The 19813-nt window shown below is 44.8% G+C and overlaps 1 protein-coding gene across 1 annotated transcript; it reads left to right on the top strand.

Annotated features, from left to right (window-relative positions):
* The first annotated feature begins 1048 nt into the window (after positions 1–1048).
* DPPA4 (developmental pluripotency associated 4) lies at positions 1049–11703 on the top strand. Its single transcript, XM_011995532.1, is given in 7 exon segments — positions 1049–1090; positions 4300–4423; positions 6358–6518; positions 6605–6655; positions 8553–8841; positions 10270–10468; positions 11329–11703. Coding segments are annotated over 7 exon segments (885 nt in total). The 5' UTR covers positions 1049–1066; the 3' UTR covers positions 11366–11703.
* Positions 11704–19813: the final 8110 nt, after the last annotated feature.

Below are 19813 nucleotides of genomic sequence, written 5' to 3'. Positions count from 1 at the left end.
AGGACAAGCGAAAAAAATACAACAAAGTAAACCAAAGAACGAAGGAGACTTTGGACCCTGACAAGGGAGGGTTTCAGTCGCACAGCCACTGCTTCCTTCACTTCACATCTCTTGACAACCTGACAGGGAACATTGATCTGAGGAAGGATTTTTCAAATTATTTTAAGGAGAAAAACTTGAACTTCTTTGGGAGTCAGTAGGTTAGGGGTTCACTTACTGTGCTATTGGAAAAATTACCAATAAAATTTTATACCAAACTTTAGTCATATATAAAATGGGGAACAATAATGACTGAGTTTTAAACCCTCAATTTGAGATATAAAAAAATACTTGGGCTGGGAGTGGTGGCTCACGCCTGTAATCCCAACACTTTGGGAGGACAAGGCTGGAGAATCACTTGAGGGCAGGAGTTCGAGACCAGCCTGGTCAAAATAGCGAGATCCCCACCCACACCCAACTTGCCCTCTACAAAATAAATAAATAACAAATATTCTATAGACTTTAAGAGCTACTATTATTAGTTCGTTGGCAGATGAAATGATGCTCGGTATTAGTACAGAGAAACCTGGAGTTTTAGTTGATTGAGTAACTTAGGAAATGGAATGTATTTGGTACGAGAAAATAGCTTTCTTCAGGCCGCCAGTCTGGTCCCTGAAGTCTACTGTTTACACAAGTCCCATTATTAAATCCCTTCACACATCCTGCTCAAGTCTCTGGCCACATTTTTTTTTTTTCTCTCTCTCTGTAGAATCGTTCTGAAGGAGTCCTGAATCTCCCAAAGTCTCCGGAACCATACTTTGGATGATTACATTTAAAGTGCACAGAAAAGGGCCAGGAATGGTATTAGTAATTCAACCCAGACAAAGGTCACCCCATGAATAAGAAAGAATGCAATTTTAGCATTTACAAATTGTGGGGGAGGGAACAGACGGGGAGAAGAAAATAAGAGGTGAGGAGGGGAGAAAAAGGGTCTTCGGGCGGCAGGAAGTGGGAGGAGACTTTGCAAACTGCAATCTTAGGGCTGGGGCCATTTTGGAAGCATTTGCGAGGCTCCGCTTCTACAAGTATGGAGAAGGCAAAAGGCAAGGAGGTCAGTACAGTTTTAGTGGATTTGTTTTCTGTCTTTGTCTTCGTGTTTCTGTCTTCCCTGGGCACTCTTGGTTTTTCTATTGAGGAGAAAAGAATGCGCCTTCGAATTTTCTCCTCTTGACTTTTTTTTTTTTTTTTTTTAAGAGTAAAGCCCAAGAACATGATTGCAGCCTGGTATATTGGAGTGAGGAGACAAGAAATGAGGTTTTCTAGGGTTAGTTGAGGAGGTTGAGGGTGTCAAAAGATAGTGGGAAAAAAAGAGGCCGGGCGCGGTGGCTCACGCCTGTAATGCCAGCACTTTGGGCGGCCGAGGCGGGCGGATCACCTGAGGTCGGGAGTTCGAGACCAGCCTGACCACCATGGAGAAACCCCATCTCTACTAAAAATACAAAATTAGCTGGGTGTGGTGGCGCATGCCTGTAATCCCAGCTATTCGGGAGGCTTAAGCAGGAGAATCTATTGAACCCGGGAGGCGGAGGTTGTGGTGAGCCGAGATCGCGCCATTGCACCCCCAGCTTGGGCAACAAGAGCGAAACTCCATCTCAAAAGAAAAAGTTAAAAAATCAGGCTTTCAGGTTAGTTTTGGAACAGGGTCTCTCACTTTGTCTCCCGGGCTGGAGTGCAGTGGCACCATCACTGCTCACTGCAACCTCGACCTCCCAGGCTCAAGCGATCCTCCCACCTCGGCCTTCCAAAGTGCTGCTGGGACCACAGGCGCGCGCCGCTGCTGCCCGCCGGGTTTTCTGTTTTGAAGAGGTGCTTTGTCCAGTCAGAAAGAATTAACCGAATATCGGGGCTAGAGGGAAATGGTAACAGGAGAAAAGGGTGGTAGGAAGAAGTAATTGAGATTATTATTTTTTTTAATGAATCGAGTTTCACTCTGTCGCCCAGGCTGGAGTGCAGTAGCCGATCTCGGTTCACTGCAGCCTCTGCCTCCCGGTTCAAGCGATTCTCCTGACTTAGCCACCGGATTAGCTGGGACTGCAGGCGCGCACCACCACGCCCAGATAGTTTTGGTATTTTTGGTAGTGATTGAGTTTCGATATGTTGACCAGGCTGATCTCGAACTCCTGACCTCCATTAGCCCACCTCGGCCTCCCCAAAGTGCTGGGATTACAGGCGTGAGCCACGGAGCCCAGCCTTGATATTTAAATTTTAATTTATATCTAACGTACTCTTAATCTGTGTGTCTTTATGTTACCTCTGATCCTCAGCTTCTGTGTCTGAGAAGTAAATTGTTGCCAGATTGCTATGAGAATTAAATGAATGAAAATAAGGAAGGCCAAGACCAGGCACAGTGGCACATGCCTGTAATCCCAGCACTTTGGGAGGCCGAGGTGGGCGGATCACTTGAGGCCAGGAGTTTGAGACCAGCCTGGCCAGCATGGTGAAACCACGAAAACCAGCTGGGCGTCATGGCGAGCGCCAGTAATTCCAGCTAGTCGGGAGGCTGAGGCAGAGAACTGCTTGAACCCGGGAGGTGGAGGTTGCAGTGAGCTGAGATTGTGCCACTGCGCTCCAGCCTGGACGACAGAGCGAGACTCCTCTCAAATAAAAAGAATATAGGGAGCTCTTGGGCGCTGTGGCTCACGCCTTTAATCCCAACACCTCATCTCTACGAAACATTAGCCAGGCGTGGTGGTACCTGTAGTCCCAGCTACTCAGGAGACTGAGGCAAAGGATCACTTGAGGAGGTAGAGATTGGAGTGAGTTACCGTCCTGCCACTGCATTCCAGCCTGGGTGACAGAGCAAGCCCTTTTCTTTAATAAATAATTTTTTTTTTTGAGACGGAGTCTCGCTCTGTCGCCCAGGCTGGAGTGCAGTGGCTGGATCTCAGCTCACTGAAAGCTCCGCCTCCCGGGTTTACGCCATTCTCCTGCCTCAGCCTCCCGAGTAGCTGGGACTACAGGCGTCCGCCACCTCGCCCGGCTAGTTTTTTTGTATTTTTTTTTAGTAGAGACGGGGTTTCACCGTGTTAGCCAGGATGGTCTCGATCTCCTGACCTCCTGATCCGCCCGTCTCGGCCTCCCAAAGTGCTGGGATTACAAGCTTGAGCCACCGCGCCCGGCTAATAAATAAATATTTTTTAAAAAAGAATGAAAATAAGGAACATATCAAAGCGAATGCCTGGTATGAGACAGGGGATCAATATACGTTACTGTCTCTGGTTTAAACAACTTTTCTCCACTCCCACTTTGCTTCCTTTGATTCAATTAACCAATATTTATTGAGTGCCTATGATGAAAAGGAAAGAAATGCTATCCTCATGGAGCTTATAGTCAAGAGGAGTGTCAATCATTAATCAAATCACACAAACAAATTTAATTGCAATTAACAAGTAGTAGAAATGAGACAGTATGTAGTAGATTTGGCTGAAAGGACTAGAAGGGGTTCCCAGGTTAAATAACACTTAAAAGAGGAAGATTTTTAAGGTATAAGATTTTAAAGTGTAAATAGAAGTAGGGTGGAGGTTGGGGCTGAGGAATGTGTAACAACTTTGGAAAGGAAAGGAATTACGCGGCCGGAGCTTGGGTAGGGAGAGCAGTGTGAAATAGAAGGTAAGAGTCTGGTAGGTAATGTTAAAGACAATTATTTTTATGCTGAGAGCAATAAACCACTGAAAGGATGTGTCACTCTGCCAGCAGTGTTAGAAAATAATTTATTTGGAAGGGGTCAAGAATGAAGGATTGGGGGAAAAAAATTCTTCAGGTGAGAGATGATGGAATACAGTAGGTGAGTTAAGGGCCTTTCTTTTTTTTTTTTTTTTTTTTTTTTTTGAGACAGTCTCCTTCTGTCACCCAGGTTGGAGTGCAGCGATGCAGCCACTACCTACCTCCCTGGCTCAAGTGATTCTCCTACCTCAGTCTCTTGAGCAGCTCGGGCTACAGGCACATACCACCATGCTCAGCTAATCTTGTTTCCTTTTTGTAGAGGCAAGGTTTCACTTGTTGTTGCTCAGGCTGGTATCCAACTACTGGACTCAAGCGATCCTCTTGCCTTGTCCTCCTAAAGCACTTGGATTACAGGCGTGAGCCACCACGCCTGGCCTGCATGACAGTGTGTATTAAGATGATACCCAGAGGAGAATCCACACTGCCAGTGGAGTCCAGTGACTGCCTTGGTGCCTTAGAAGTGAGTTATCTTGAGGCAGGTAGTGTATGTGTGGTTTGGACACTGGAGGAATGACTGACCAGCTCCTCTGTTCCCAGTAGACCTCCACAGAGAAGTCAAGGGAAGAGAATCAGCAGACTTCTAATCAACCAAACATGATTGCTTTGCCAGGAACATCAGCAAAGGGAACCAAAGAAAAAATGTCTGTCAAAGGCAATAAAGGTAAGAGGTCTTCAAATCCTCAAATCCCACTTTCTCAGGTCTTAGAAGCCAGAGGAATTTTCTGAAGAAGAAAAGCCAGGGAAGAAATTTCCGTCATATATTTTGCAAATCCTACAGTTCATGGGAGTCTAGCTTAAACTGCACCTTCCTGAAGCATCTTTTGGTCACCATTGCCCTAACCGATCCCTTCCTATCTTCAGACTTCCACAGCATATTTGGTTCTGTTGATCATTTTTTCCTTCACTTGCTACTTGGAGTTAAGAATTTCAATGTGCAATGATTTGGGAACAGACAGCTGTAAATTTGAAGACCCATTCTTGAAACCGGTCTACCTATTCTAAAAATAAGTTTGAACAATATCTACCTTTATTCGGGTGTGGGAATGGAGTGTTAAAATTTACATAGAATAATTAAGTGAAGTACTTACACTATGCCTAAGAAGTAATATGTACACAGTAAACCCTACTAACTGTAAGTGTCATTACAGGCTGTGTCTTTTTTTTTTGAGACACCAAGACAGCGTGTTGGTCTGTCATCCAGGCTAGAGTGTGGTGGCACCATCTCAGTTCCCTGCAACCTCTGCCTCCCTGGTTCAAGCGATTGTCCTGTCTTAGCCTCCCAAGTTAGCTAGGATTGCAGGCGTGTGCCACCATGCCTGGCTGATTTTTGTATTTTTAGTAGAGACGGGATTTTACCATATTGGCCAGGCTGATTGTGAACTCTTGGCCTCAAGTGACCCATCTGCCTTGGCCTCCTAAAGTGCTGGGATTACAGGTGTGAGCCACCAGACCCAGCCTTAGACATTTTTTTGGCATGATCCTGGCCCACTAAAACCTCTGCCTCCCGGATTCAAACAGTTATCCAGCCTCAGCCTCCCAAGTAACTGAGATTACAGGCATGTGCCATCATGCCCAGCGAATTTTTTTTTTTTTTTTTAGTAGAGACAGCATTTCACCATGTTGGCCATGCTGGTCTCAAACTCCTGACCTCAGGTTATCCCCCCACCTCGGCCTCCCAAAGTGCTGGGATTACAGTGTGAGCCACTGTGCCTAGCCAAATATCTTTACTGAATGAAGACAAGGTATGTGAGGTGCAGAAGGAGGATGAACAGAAACACAGCTCAGCTAAGGAAGCATACCTGCTATGAAACCAGAGTGCTGCCCTGACTAGGGTGGGCTGGCAGAATTAGGAATATTAGTGGTTGCCTGTGTAGCATTGTCAGGTGTTGAGTTTGCTCTGTGTGTAGAGGACACCACTGAGTATGATCTCAAGTCTAAGACAGCGGTAATTCCCCTCGGGTGGAAGTGCCATCTCCGGTGCCACCACCTGGGTTCTGTGGATTAAGGGGTTCACAAAGGTATGATCTCAAGTCTAAGACAGTGATAATTCCCCTGGGATGGAAGTGGCATCTCTGGTGCCACCACCTGGGTTCTGTGGACTAAAGGGTTCACAAAGGAGCACGTGTACCTGAGTAGTGGGGAGATTGAGGAATAAAACTGGGATTTAGAAGTGGTAAGTCCTAGGTTTGAGAGGGATTGAACTATTAATAACTAAAACTGATTTTAGGCCAGGCGCGGTGGCTTAGGCCTGTAATCCTAGCACTTTGGGAGGCCTAGGTGGGCAGATCACAAGTTCAGGAGTCCGAGACCAGCTTGGCCAACATGGTGAAACTTCACCTCCACTAAAAATAGAAAAAAAATTAGCCGGACGTGGTGGTGGGCATCTGTAATCCCAGCTACTCAGGAGGCTGAGGCAGGAGAATCGCTTGAACCCAGGAGGCGGAGGTTACAGGGAGCCAAGATCGTGCCACGGCACTCCAGCCGGGCGACAAAGCAAGACTCTCAAAAAAAAAAAAAAAACAGTGATTTTACTTTTGAAATTCTGAAAAGGTACACAAAGTTAATTACTACTAATTTGATTCCATTCTCCTTCAGTGCTCTGTCCTAAGAAGAAGGCAGAGTGCAGTGACAACCCCAGACCTCAGAGGAAGATACCAATCCCTCCATTACCCTCTAAACTGCCACCTGTTAATCTGATTCACCGGGACATTCTGCGGGCCTGGTGCCAACAATTGAAGCTGAGCTCCAAAGGCCAGGTGAGGGCCTAGGCTGGGGATGGTACTGCTGGGAGGAAGGGTAGGAACCTTACTTGCCTTACTAACTCAGTTTTCTGTTGTCTTAGAAATTGGATGCATATAAGCGCCTGTGTGCCTTTGCCTACCCAAATCAAAAGGTAACTTTTTAAAGGATGTACGTTTCAGTGCTTATCCTAATTACCTATTGTAGCCTCGAAAGTGAGTAAAGGAACTGTCTTAGCCTCCGCTTGTCCCTCCACCCCTAGTTCTAAGAAAGAACAGTATTTTCCATGCCTGCTTTCCTTTTTTTTTTGAGATGGAGTCTCACACTGTCACCCAGACTGGAGTGTTGTGGCACCATCTCAGCTCACTGCAACCTCCACCTCCGGAATTCAAGCAATTCTCCTGCCTCAGCCTCCTAAGTAGCTGAGATTACAAGCACCCGCCACCACGCCCAGCTAATTTTTTGTATTTTTAGTAGAGGTGGGGTTTCACTATTTTGGTCAGGCTGGTCTTGAACTCCTGACCTCGTGGTCTGCCCACCTCGGCCTCCCAAGGTGCTGGGATTACAGGTGTGAGCCACTGTGCCTGGCCTTCCATCCCTACTTCTCACCAAGTCTGCAAAGAATAATAAAAATGAGGCAGCCCAGCCTAGCCAACATGGTGAAATCCTGTCTCTACTAAAAATACAAAAATTAGCCAGGTGTGGTGGTGCATGTGTGTAATCCCAGCTATTCAGGAGACTGAGGCAGTAGAATTGCTTGAAACCAGGAGGCAGAGGTTGCCGTGAGCTGAGATGCACCATTGCACTCCAGCCTGGGCACAAGAGTGAAACGCTGTCTCAAAAATAAAAAGAGGCAGCACTTAAATTTTTTTAATTGACAAAAATTATATATTTTTATCATGTACAGCACATGGCTTTGAAATACGTATACATTGTGGAATGGCTAACTCAAGCTAATTAATACATACATCACTTTACATACTATATTACTATTATTATTATAATAATTATTGAGACAGAATTTCGCTCCATGCATCCGCTGCCTCCCGGATTCAGACGATTCTCCCGCCTTAGCCTCCCGAGTAGCTGAGATTACAGGTATGCGCCACCACACCTGGCTAATTTGGATTTTTAATAGAGACGGCATTTTTCCATGTTGGTCAGGCTGGTCTCGAACTCCCGACCTCAGGTGATCTGCCCACCTCAGCCTCCCAAAGTGCTGGGATTACAGGCGTGAGCCCCACCGTGCCCAGGTTTTCTTTCTTTCTTTTTTTTTTTTTAAAGACAAAGTTTCGCTCTTGTTGCTCAGGCTGGAGTGCAGTGCGCAATCTCAGTTCACTGCAACCTCCACCTCCTGGGTTCAAGCAATTCTCCTGCCTCAGCCTCCAGAGTAGCTGGGATTACAGTCACCTGCCACCACGCCTGGCTGATGTTTGTATTTTTAGTAGAGACAGGGTTTCACCATGTTGGCCAGGCTGGTCTAGAACTCCTGACCTCATGATCCGCTCACCTCGGTCTCCCAAAGTGCTGGGATTACAGGCGTGAGCCACTGTGCCCGGCCAGCAATTTTCTTTCTTTCTTTTTTTTTAAAGACAGAGTCTCCCTCTGTCACCTAGGCTGGAGTGCAGGCTCACTGCAACTTCCGCCTCCCTGGTTCAAGTGATACCCCAGTCTCAGCCCCCTGAGTAGCTGGGATTGCAGGCATGAACCACCACGCCTGGATAATTTTTGTATTTTTAGTAGAGATGCGGTTTCACCACGTTGGCCAGGCTGTTCTCGAACTCCTGACCTCAAGTGTTTCACCAACCTTGGCCTCCCAAAGTGCTGGGATTACAGACCTGAGCCATGTGCAGCCAACTGTGCAATTTTCAAGAAGACAGTACATTGTAATTAACTATGTATAGTTACCAAGTTGTACAGTGGATCTCTTGAACCTAGACCTCCTAAGTGAAACTTTGCATTTGATCAAGAACTTCTTAACTCTGAGGCCATTTATTTTTGTTAGAATTTTAATCTTTATTTTTATCTTTATTATCTAACCCTTTCTGTAGGATTTTCCTAGCACAGCAAAAGAGGCCAAAATCCGGAAATCATTGAAAAAAAAATTAAAGGTGGAAAAAGGGGAAACGTCCCTGCAAAGTTCTGAGACACATCCTCCTGAAGTGGCCCTTCCCCCTGCGGAGGGGCCGCCTGCCCTGGAAGATTCCACTGCTCTCCTTGAGGGAGTTAATACAGTTGTGGTGACAACTTCTGCCCCAGAGGCTTTGCTGGCCTCCTGGGCGAGAATTTCGGCCAGGGCGAGGACGCCAGAGGCAGTGGAATCTCCACAAGAGGCCTGTGGTAAGCCCAACACGAAGAGCTTATTCTGGTCCAGTGGGGAAATAAGCTTAGTAGAGATTAATGCCTGATATATTTTTAGGGTATATCAAAATGCCTTTGAGGGCCGGCGATTCCTGGACCCTGCCCACAGAGTTTCTAATTCAGGGTCTAGGACAGGACCTGAGTATTTGCATTTGTTTCTTTTTTTTTTTTTTGAGACAGAGTTTCGTTCTTGTTGCCCAGGCTAGAGTGCAGTGGTGCGATCTTGGCTCACCATAACCTCAACCTCCCGGGTTCCAGCGATTCGCCTGCTTCACCCTTCCTGAGTAGCTGGGATTACAGGCAGGCGCAACCATGCCCGGCTAATTTTGTATTTTTAGTAGAGACGGGTTTTCTCCATGTTGGTCAGGCTGGTCTCAAGCTCCCGACCTCAGATGATCCGCCTGCCTCGGCCTCCCAGAATGCTGGGATTACAGGTGTGAGCCACCGCACCTAGCGGGAGTTTGCATTTCTCAGTTTTCCGGGCAGCAGTAAGGATGCTGGTCTGGGGACCACAGTTTGAGAACCACTGCTTTAAATGATTGATGGCATCAGAAGAGGATAGCAGTTTGGTTTTCTTTCTTTCCCCTTTAAGCAATTTAAATTAAAAGTGAGATCTAAAATTAATTGCTTGCAGCTGAGCCCCAAAATGGCATTAATAAGTTATTTAAAATATTTCCCAGTGTTTTCATTGTAAAATGGGCGATACCTAGCTTATATGTTGTAAGAATTACAGAAAATACAACAAAAGAAGACAACTGTTTAGCACAATCCAATGTGTGTTCAGAGCTGGGGCCCCTGAGCTTGTTTCATGAAGCCCTTTCCAGACACTCTGGGTTAGTCTTTCTACCGTCTGCCCACCTACAACTATACTACTTCCAACTAGATTTATTTTATTTATTTATTTATTTATCTATCTATTTATTTATTTATTTATTTATTTGAGACGGAGTCTTGCTCTGTCGCCCAGGCTGTAGTACAGTGGCGTGATTATGGCTCACTGCGAGCTCCGCCTCCCAGGTTCATGCCATTCTCCTGCCTCATTCTCCCAAGTAGCTGGGACTACAGGTGCCCGCCACCACGCCCGGCTAATTTATATTTTTAGTAGAGATGGGTTTTCACAGTGTTAGCCAGGATGGTCTCGATATCCTGACCTCATGATCCGCCCGCCTTGGCCTCCCAAAGTGCTGGGATTACAGGCATGAGCCACCGCGCACCGCCTAGATTTTTAAGTTTTAACAGGAACTGTCTTGTATGCTTTTCTAAAGGAGAACAGAATAGAGAAGAGGTTAAGTTAGGATTTCAGGGTTCACATCTTGGAGTTGGTCAATCAAGGGTGATGGGCCATAATGCAGCCTTACATCAGTATGCCATCCTGGTGTGTGGGTGCCTGTCTTTCTCCTTCGCCAGGTGTCAGGTGGTGTGTGGTCCATGGGAAAAGTCTCCCTGCAGACACAGATGGTTGGGTTCACCTGCAGTTTCATGCTGGTCAAGCCTGGGTTCCAGAAAAGCAAGAAGGGAGAGTGAGTGCACTCTTCTTGCTTCCTGCCTCCAATTTTCCACCCCCGCATCTTGAAGACAATATGTTGTGCCCCAAATGTGTTCACAGGTAATTACCTGATGCTTTTCTACAAACTAAAAGTGGGTGCTGGATTTTCAATTGCAGAAAGTCAAGATACACATTAATCTTATATAGCCATGTATTTCAAGCTCAAATTGTCAGTAAAGAGTTTCAAGAAAATCATTACTCAGTTAAGTTTATCCCCAGGAAACAGAAAGCATTTCTGTGTCAGTGTTTAACGCTTCTACCTGGAGACACAGAATTCTGGGAGCAACAAACATTGTATAATTACTATATTCAAAGTGTATGCCCTACACAGAAATAATGACTAGTAAAAAAGCTCTTCCTTTAAGTAGCCTACAGTCTAAACAGGGATGGTGCACATACAAACACCTGGAATAACGTGAATATCAAAGAAGAGATTCCTTAGGTTAAGGGAAGAATTGACTAGATGGAAAGGAGGGATCGGTAATTTCTCAGCCAGGGAAACATAGCAAGACCATCTCCCACAGGAGGAAGTGTGTGAATGTGTGATTGGCTTTTCCTTTGGGATATCCTGCTTTTTGCTGTATTTTGATAATCTCTCTATGCCAAGCAAGTTGAATAGAAGTGAGGAGGTCACTTTGGGTAGTCCTTTAATGACATACTTGGGTTTTTGGGGAAGTGATGCAAAGAGCCCCTCCAAGGTCTCTTGTCCATGGTTCGCACAAGTCGGGGAACATATTTCAGAGGCATGCTAACTTGGCTAATGATCTTCATTCTCAAATGACAGCGTCATAGGCTTGTTACCTATGATCCTAAAGTTGTAAGGGCAATTTCAACAGCATTCCAGCAACGGGTTTCTTGGCTATTTTTGATATTTCTTGATTCTTATCTTTTTGAAAACAAACATTTTATTTGCTTTATAGGAACAAGGTCTTAATAAAAAGCCTCCAATGGGAATAGAATATCAGGAAAAAGGCCACATCTATGATAATTAATGGCAGAAAGTCTGGAGAGTCGGATTCCGCGGGGCTGCTGACAGGTGAACTCTGGTCCTCTGCACACCTGTTTATGGACCATGCAGACTGGTGGGGTGGCAGATGTTAGCTTAAGAGCCCTAGCAGTGCCTGTTGCTTTGTGAGTGGAGATAGAGACTCTCAGATTTAAAAACGGAAAAACATTTAGCAAATTACCATAAATTGTAGCTAATATATAGAAAAACTCATTCGTACTACTTTTCTAAAATAGACATGACTTCAGCAGCAGCTCTGTTTTGTTTTGTCTTTTGAGACAGTGTCTCACTCTGTTGCCCAGGCTGGAGTGCACTTGTTCAATCTCAGTTCAGTGCAATCTCTGCCTCCTGAGTTCAAGTGATTCTCCTGCCTCAGCCTCCCGAGTAGCTGGGATTACAGGCACCAGCCACCACACCCAGCTTTTTTTTTTTTTTTTTTTTAGTAGAGATGGGGTTTCCCTATGTTGGCCAGGTTAGTCTCAAACTCCTGGACTCAAGTGATCACCCGCCTCGGCCTCCCAAAATACTGGGATTATGGGCATGAGCCAATGTGCCTGATCTTCAGGTCTTTTAAGTGAGAAGTTCTTCAGCTGAGCATTGTGAAGGAGTTCAGTAAAACTCAACTGGCTCTTGTGCTCTATTTTCTCTTCCTCTGAACACTGACTACTTTAGGAGCTGCTTCATTCCAATTGCAATTTCATAAAACATAAAGTATTTTAAGGCAAATAAAGGCTGTTAATTCTCTCCCTCCCTCAAACACATGATTTTTAATATTCGAAACAATATTTTTCAAAGTTCTCTTAACCTGAGATTTCTGTGGTTTGACTCCAGGATCAAAACACAAGGACTTTGTATTATTTCACTTATAATTGTTTTGTATATTTCTGGTGTTTAAAATGTTTAAGGTTGCTTTCCACTCATAAATACATAATATGTTGAACTTAAAATGTGTTTATTAACCGATTCTCCATAAATAAAAATAAGATGTGTATATAAAATAATTCATCTGTTGTATTTAGGGAACCGTATTCGTTGCATGCAAATTTTATTGTTAGTGTTCTTAAAAGTAGGAGTAAACCAAAATGTGTGATTTTTCTTTTGTATGACTCATTTGTTTGTTCTTTATTAGTTGGCGGTATGGGTCGGATCATTTGTTTTTAAAACTACTTAGGTATGATTGACATACAAAAACTGTACATATTTAATGTATCCTATTGAGTGTAATTAATTTTTAATTTTTTTGTGTACTTCCTAAATTTATAGTCCTGTGAGTCTGGGAACAGATCTGTTTTTCACTTGTCCTGATTTAATGACAGTTTCCAACATTGTTTTGTTATTACAAGTACGGAATTTCTATTATTTTTATTTTATTTTATTTTGCACCTTTAATGAAGATACTAAAAATAATGCACTGGAAGGAGTGGCAGAGTTGGAAAATATGTAACCATCATAATACAGATGTGTAATAGGTTTGGGAAAGAATCCTCAAAAATGTTAAAGCAAGGGAGGAAAGTTTGTTGAGAAGCAAGATGTTCTTCTCTCCTGGACCCCATTGGTTGTTGGTGGTCAGAATTGTTCAGTGTAATAAATAATAGACATTTTTTTCTTATACTGTGTGTATTGTTCGTTTTAATTTTGTTTCCTTTTGAAACTTCTATCCTGCTTTCTTTGGATGGGTCAAGTTTCTATTCCGTTTCCTTCCTTTCTATTAATTTGGAAATTTCCTTTGCTTTATTATTCTGCTGGTAGATACCTCCCTGGTTCTAACACATGTCAATAAACTTAAATTTCTCTCTATACAAAATAAATTAATAATTGGAGTCTACCAGTAAGACAGTTTATTTACTCATCCTTCTTGCCCCGACAAGATAAAATTTTAAAGTTACATAACTCACCAAATCACCCTAATTTTCACAGGAGTCCCCCAAAGTTCCTATCACCACATTCAGTCCCCCCTTCCCTGTCTGCCGGCTATACTCCCAGAATACTAAGAGGAAGACAGTTGGAGCTATAAACTCCCTGTGTCTCAGATGAGTTCCCTGGCAGAGGCATGACATCTTGCTGTTTTGTGGGGGAGCTGAGAGAAGAGGTTTGTATTCCCAATATCCCATCTGGATGTTAAGGTAACATTTGTACAAATAGGTCTGTGCCCACGTTGTAACTGGTGTGGGAAACCTGGAGCCAGCCTTCCAAATTTCTCTTGGCACCAAAGGGACATGGCAGCTTCCAAGGGTAAATGTTGGTCAGGGCCTCTGACCACATTGCTGATGGAAATAAAATTTCTACATTTTGGCATGATGGAGTTTATGGACACAAAAATTGGAGTTTAGCTACAGCCACCTTAACCAAGGATTCCAATTTAGCACCACCAAGAATGTTACAAACTAAAATGTCTTTTCTGATGAACAATGGGAAGTACACAATATCATTGCCAAAAAGATAATGTAAATCTAATCATGAGGGAACAATTAGTCTGGATTACACCTGTTGTCTAAGGCTAATTGAGTCTACCTTGCTTTGAATGAGAGACATAGCCATTTGTGAAGGGCCACAGAGGCCAGGGGCAGTGGCTCATACCTGTAATCCCAACACTTGGGAGACTGAGGCTGGCAGATGACTTGAACCCAGGAGTTCGAGACCAGCCTGGGCAACACGTTGAAACCCTTTCACCAAAATACAAAAATTAGCCAGCTGTGGCGGCTTGTGGCTAGTAGTCCCAGCTACTGGGGTGGCCAAAATGGCAGGATTGCTTGAGCTGGAGGTCGAGGCTGTAGTGAGCCGTGATTGCACCACTGCCCTTCCAGCCTGGGCAGCAGAGCAGAGACCCTGCCTCAAGAAAAAAAAAAAAGTCTGGAAAGAAAAGTAACAAAAAGACAATCTCTGTATTCAAATAAAGTTAAAATTGGCCGGGTGTGGTGGCTCACACCTGTAATCCCAGCACTTTGAAAGGCCAGGCGGGTGGATCACCTGAGGTCAGGAAGAGTTTGAGACCAGCCTGAGCAACATGGTGAAACCCTGTCTCTATTAAAAATACCAAATTAGGCCAGGCACAGTGGCTAACGCCTGTAATCTCAGTATTTTGGGAGGCCGAGGGGGGCAGACCACCTGAGGTTGGGAGTTCGAGGACAGCCTGACCAACATGGAGAAACCCTGTCTCTACTAAAAACACAAAAATTAGCTGGGTGTGGTGGCACATGCCTGTAATTCCAGCTACTCGGGAGGCAGAGGTTGTGGTGAGCCAAGATCAGCCATTGCACTCCATCCTGGGCAACAAAAGCAAAACTCCACCTCAAAAACAAAAAACAAAAACATTAGCTGGGCGTGGTAGCACATGCCTATAATCCCAGCTACTTAGGAGGCTGAGGCAGGAGAATCGCTTGAACCTAGGAGGTGAAGGTTGCAGTGAGCCAAGATTGTGCCTCTGCACTCCAGCCTGGGCAACAGAGTGAGACTCCGTCCCACACACACAAAAAGGGCCAGGTGCGGTGGCACACACCTGTAATCCCAGTAATTTGGGAGGCCCAGGGGGTCGGATCACCTGAGATCCAGAGTTTGAGACCAGCCTAGCCAACATGGTGAAACTCTGTCTCTACCAAAAAAACAAACTAGCTGGGTATGGTGGCACACACCTGTAATCCCAGCTACTTGGGAGGTTGAGGCAGGAGACTTGCTTGAACCCAGGAGGTGGAGGTTGCAGTTAGCCAAGATCCCACCATTGCACTCTAGCCTGGGCAAAAATAGCAAAGCTCCACCTCAAAAAAAAAAAAAAAGGTTAAGTTTTACATAAAATGTGAGTGATTCTCATTTAGTTCCCAAACCAGGAGCATCCATATTAGTGTGGAACTTTGAAATGCATGTTACTTCATCTCAGACCTACTGAATGACACAGGGTGTGGTTCAGCAATGTGTTATCACGAGTCCTGCAGAAGAGTATAAGAATTGCTAATCTTGGTGATAAAAAGCAAAACAGGTTTTCTAAAGGGTGGAAGTAATGGGAATTGACTGGAAGAGCCCCAAAGGAATTTTTCTAGTTATAGAAATATTTTCTTTTTTTTTTTTTTGAGACAGAGTCTGGCTCTGTTGCCCAGGCTGGAGTGCAGTGGCCGGATCTCAGCTCACTGCAAGCCCCGCCTCCCGGGTTCACGCCATTCTCCTGCCTCAGCCTCCCGAGTAGCTGGGACTACAGGCGCCCGCCACCTCACCCGGCTAATTTTTTTTGTATTTTAGTAGAGACGGGGTTTCACCGTGTTAGCCAGGATGGTCTCCATCTCCTGACCTCGTGATCCACCCGTCTCGGCCTCCCAAAGTGCTGGGATTACAGGCTTGAGCCACCGCGCCCGGCCTATAGAAATATTTTCTATATTGATTGGGGGAATTGGCTAATCATTTATTTTTCATTTTATTTTATTTTATTTTATTTTATTTTATTTTTGAGATAGAGTTTCACTCCTGTTGCCCAGGCTGGAGTGCAATGGTGCGATCTTGGCTCACCACAACCTCTGCCTTCCGGGTTCAAGTGATTCTCCTGCCTCAGCCTCCTGAGTAGCTGGGATTACAGGTATGTGCCACCACCCCCTGCTAATTTTTTGTAGTTTTAGTAGAGACAGTTTCTCCATGTTGGTCAGGCTGGTCTCGAACTGTCAACCTCAGGTGATCCACCCACCTCGGCCTCCCAAAGTGCTAGAATTACAGGCATGAGCCACCACACCCAGCCTGGCTACTCATTTTTTAAAGCTCATTACAGTGTACACTCAAGATCTGTGCATTTCACTCTAAATTTTATCTCAAAGGAGAAAAAATGGTTAGTTTGGAAATTAAAGAGGAAATAGTTTGTGTCACATAACTGTACCCCTAATATTTCTGTACACGTCAGAGCTAGAGATTGAGAGAAGTCTTGTTTATCTCCTTGGTAGACGACAAGGAGGAGGACCACAATACATCAGGGGGTTTATAACACCAAGGAGGGTTCTAAAGAGGTACACAGACTGGACAAGAATTCCTCACCATTCCAGAACTCATGCAGCTCTAACTAGAATGCAAACGTTAAGAACTTTCTACATTCTGCTCTTCCTTCAAACTCCTGTTTCAGGCCAGGCTCATGCCTGTAATGATTCTCCTTCCTCAGCCTCCCAAGTAGCTGCGATTACAGGCACTTGCCACCACATGCAGCTAATTTTTTGTATTTTTAGTAGAGATGGGATTTCACTGTGTTAGCCAGGATGGTCTCGATCTCCTGACCTCATAATCCGTCCGCTTTGGCCTCCCAAAGTGCTGGGATCACAGGCATGAGCCACCGAACCTGGCCTTTTTAGTTTTGAAACGGAGTCTCACTCTGTTGCCGTGGCCTGGCTGGAGTGCAGTGGCGAGGTCTTGGCTCATCACAACCTCAGCCTCCCAGGTTCAAGCCATTCTCCTGTCTCAGCCTCCTGAGTAGCTGGGATTACAGGCATGCACCACCGGGCCCAGCTTTTTTTTTTTTCTCTTGAGACGGAGTCTTGCTCTGTTGCCCAAGCTGGAGTGCAATGGCATGATCCTGGCTCACCACAACCTCCGCCTCCCGGGATCAAGTGATTCTCCTGACTCCAGCCTCCCGAGTTGCTGGGACTACAGGTGTGCACCACTAGCCCCAGCTAATTCTTGTATTTTTAGTAGAGACGGGGTTTCACTATGTTGGCCAGGCTGGTCTCGAACTCCTGACCTTGTGATCCACCAGCCTCAGCCTCCCAAAGTGTTGGGATTACAGGCCTGAGCCACCACGCCCAGCTAGTTTTTGTATTTTTAGTAGAGATGGGGTGCCACCCTCTTGGCCAGGCTGGTCTTGAACTCCTGACCTCGTGATCCATCCACCTCGGCCTGAAGTGCTGGGATTACAGGCTTTAGCCACCGCGCCCGGCCCCACTGATCTATTTTTCACTTTAATTATTTGGCTTTTCTGGGATGTTGTAAAAATGTATTGAGTCTGAGTTATGCATCTGAGTTATTTAATTTAACGTAATGTATTTGAGACTGATACATGTTTTTGCATGTATCATTAGTTTGCTCCTTTTCATTAATGAATAGTGCTATTCCATTTTGTGGGAGTACCACAGTTTGTGAACCATTCACCACTTGAGGGATATTTAGTTATTTTTAGGTTTTCATGATTACAAATAAGTCTTCTATAAACCTCTCTATGTAATTTTTTGTTTGAATATTGAAGTTTCACTCATTTGGGCTAAATACTCAAGGAAGGAGATTGCTGGACCATATATTAAGTGTACGTTTAGCTTGACAAGACACTGCCAAACTATTTTCCAAACTGACTGTGCCATACTGTATTTTCACTGAAATATATGAGATGCGGCCAGGTGCGGTCGCTCATGCCTATAATCCCAGCACTTTGGGAGGCCGAGGCAGGTGGATCACCTGAGGTCAAGAGTTCAAGACCAGACTGACCAACATGGAGAAATCCTGTCTCTACTAAAAATGCAAAATTAGCCAATCGTAGTGGCGCATGCCTGTAATCCCAGTTACTAAGGAGGCTGAGGCAGGACAATCGCTTGAACCTGGGAGATGGAGGTTGCGGTGAACTGAGATCACACCGTTGCATTCCAGCCTAGGCAAGAAGAATGAAACTCCGCGCCAAAAAAAAAAAACTCAAACCAGAATTGCTCCACTTTTATCTATTATATATTGGTGTTCCACAAACATCTATTTTTGTAGAACATATTTCTCTGATTTAAAAGAATAAAAGTGTTAGCTGGGTGTGTTGGCATAAGCCTGTTGTCCCAGTTCTTGGGGAGGCTGAGGCAAGAGAATCACTTGAGCCCAGGAGTGAGAGGCTGCAGTGAGCCCTGATCATACCATTGTACCCCAGCCTGAGCAACAGAGTGAGATCCTGTCTCAAAATAAACAAATAAATAAAAGCGATTTTGAAAAAAGATAAGATTAAATTTAAAAAATAAAAACGATTTTGAAAGCACTTATCTAAATAAGAAATACAATGCATTTATATTTACCTTACAATATAGAAAATAAAATATATATTTGAAAAAAGTAATGCATTTTTATTTCAGAACTATTGTCTATTATTGGAATAAATAACGGAAAAAAAGTATTCAGAAAAGATTTTTTTGAAGGTTGTTTTTAATAGTTTGGCGTCCTGTTAGTGGCTACTTTTTAGCTTTGAAGTACATGTATACTAATTCCTAAACTAAAATTGGTGCTATCTGTTTCAGAGTTATTTTGGGGACCTAATTAGGAGCCTTCTATCAACTGGACACTACTGAGCCCCATGGGAATAAGGATGTGTCTGAGAACTTCAGATTTGCCACAGTCTAGTAGAAATAGTCACATCTGTCTGTGAAAAGTATTTACACCAAATCCTTTAGCAGCAGCACAGAAACAGACATCTGCTATACAATGGAGTTGGGTGAAAGGGGTGGAAATGTGGAGGTTCAGGTAATATTAATAACCCTAGCATTGGCTGGGTGTGGTGGCTCACACCTGTAATCCCAGCACTTTGGGAGGCCGAGGCAGGCGGATCACCTGAGGTCAGGAGTTCGAGACCAGCCTAGCCAGCATGGTGAAACCCCATCTCTACTTAAAATACAAAAATTAGTTGGGTGTGGTGACAGGCGCCTATAATCCCAGCTACTCAGGAAGGTGAGGCGGGAGAATCGCTTGAATGCGGGAGGCGGAGGTTGTGATGAGCCAAGATCACACCATTGCACTCCAGCCTGGGCAACACACTGAGACTCCGTCTCAAAAAATAAAAAAATAAATAGGCCGGGCGCGGTGGCTCATGCTTGTAATCCCATCACTTTAGGAGGCCGAGGCGGGCGTATGACCAGGTTAGGAGCTTGAGGCCAGCCTGGCCAACACGGTGGAACCCCGTCTCTACCAAAAATACAAAAATTAGCTAAGTATGGTGGCAGGCGCCTGTAACCCCAGCTATTCGGGAGGCTGAGGCACAAGAATCACTTGAACCCGGGTGTGGAGTTTGCAGTGAGCCGAGATCGTGCCACTGTACTCCAGCCTGGGCGACAGAGCTAGACTCAGTCTCAAGAAAACAACAACAACAAAACCTTTAGCATTGATTGAGCTTCTCTTATGAGCCAGGTAGAGTGCAAGGCTCTGGGAGACCAAAGGTGATTGAAACCTACCTGGCCATTGCTGTCATAGAACCTGCTAATTGAGGAGATGAAATTACCCTAAGATTCCAAATATGTACAGAATTACAGATTCAAATGATTTTTTCTTAAAAGGACTAGAGTGAGAGAATGACAAGAGGAATCGCTTTTAGGGTTACTCTTAAGAAATGCATTTAAGCTTGGCCGGGCGCGGTGGCTCACACCTGTAATCCCAGCACTTTGGGAGGCCGAGGCGGGCGGATCACGAGGTCAGGAGATCGAGACCAT

This window comes from Mandrillus leucophaeus, unplaced genomic scaffold (assembly GCF_000951045.1).
Source record: "Mandrillus leucophaeus isolate KB7577 unplaced genomic scaffold, Mleu.le_1.0 Scaffold113, whole genome shotgun sequence".
Taxonomy (NCBI): domain Eukaryota; kingdom Metazoa; phylum Chordata; class Mammalia; order Primates; family Cercopithecidae; genus Mandrillus; species Mandrillus leucophaeus.
This window is presented reverse-complemented; position numbering and strand designations above follow the sequence as displayed.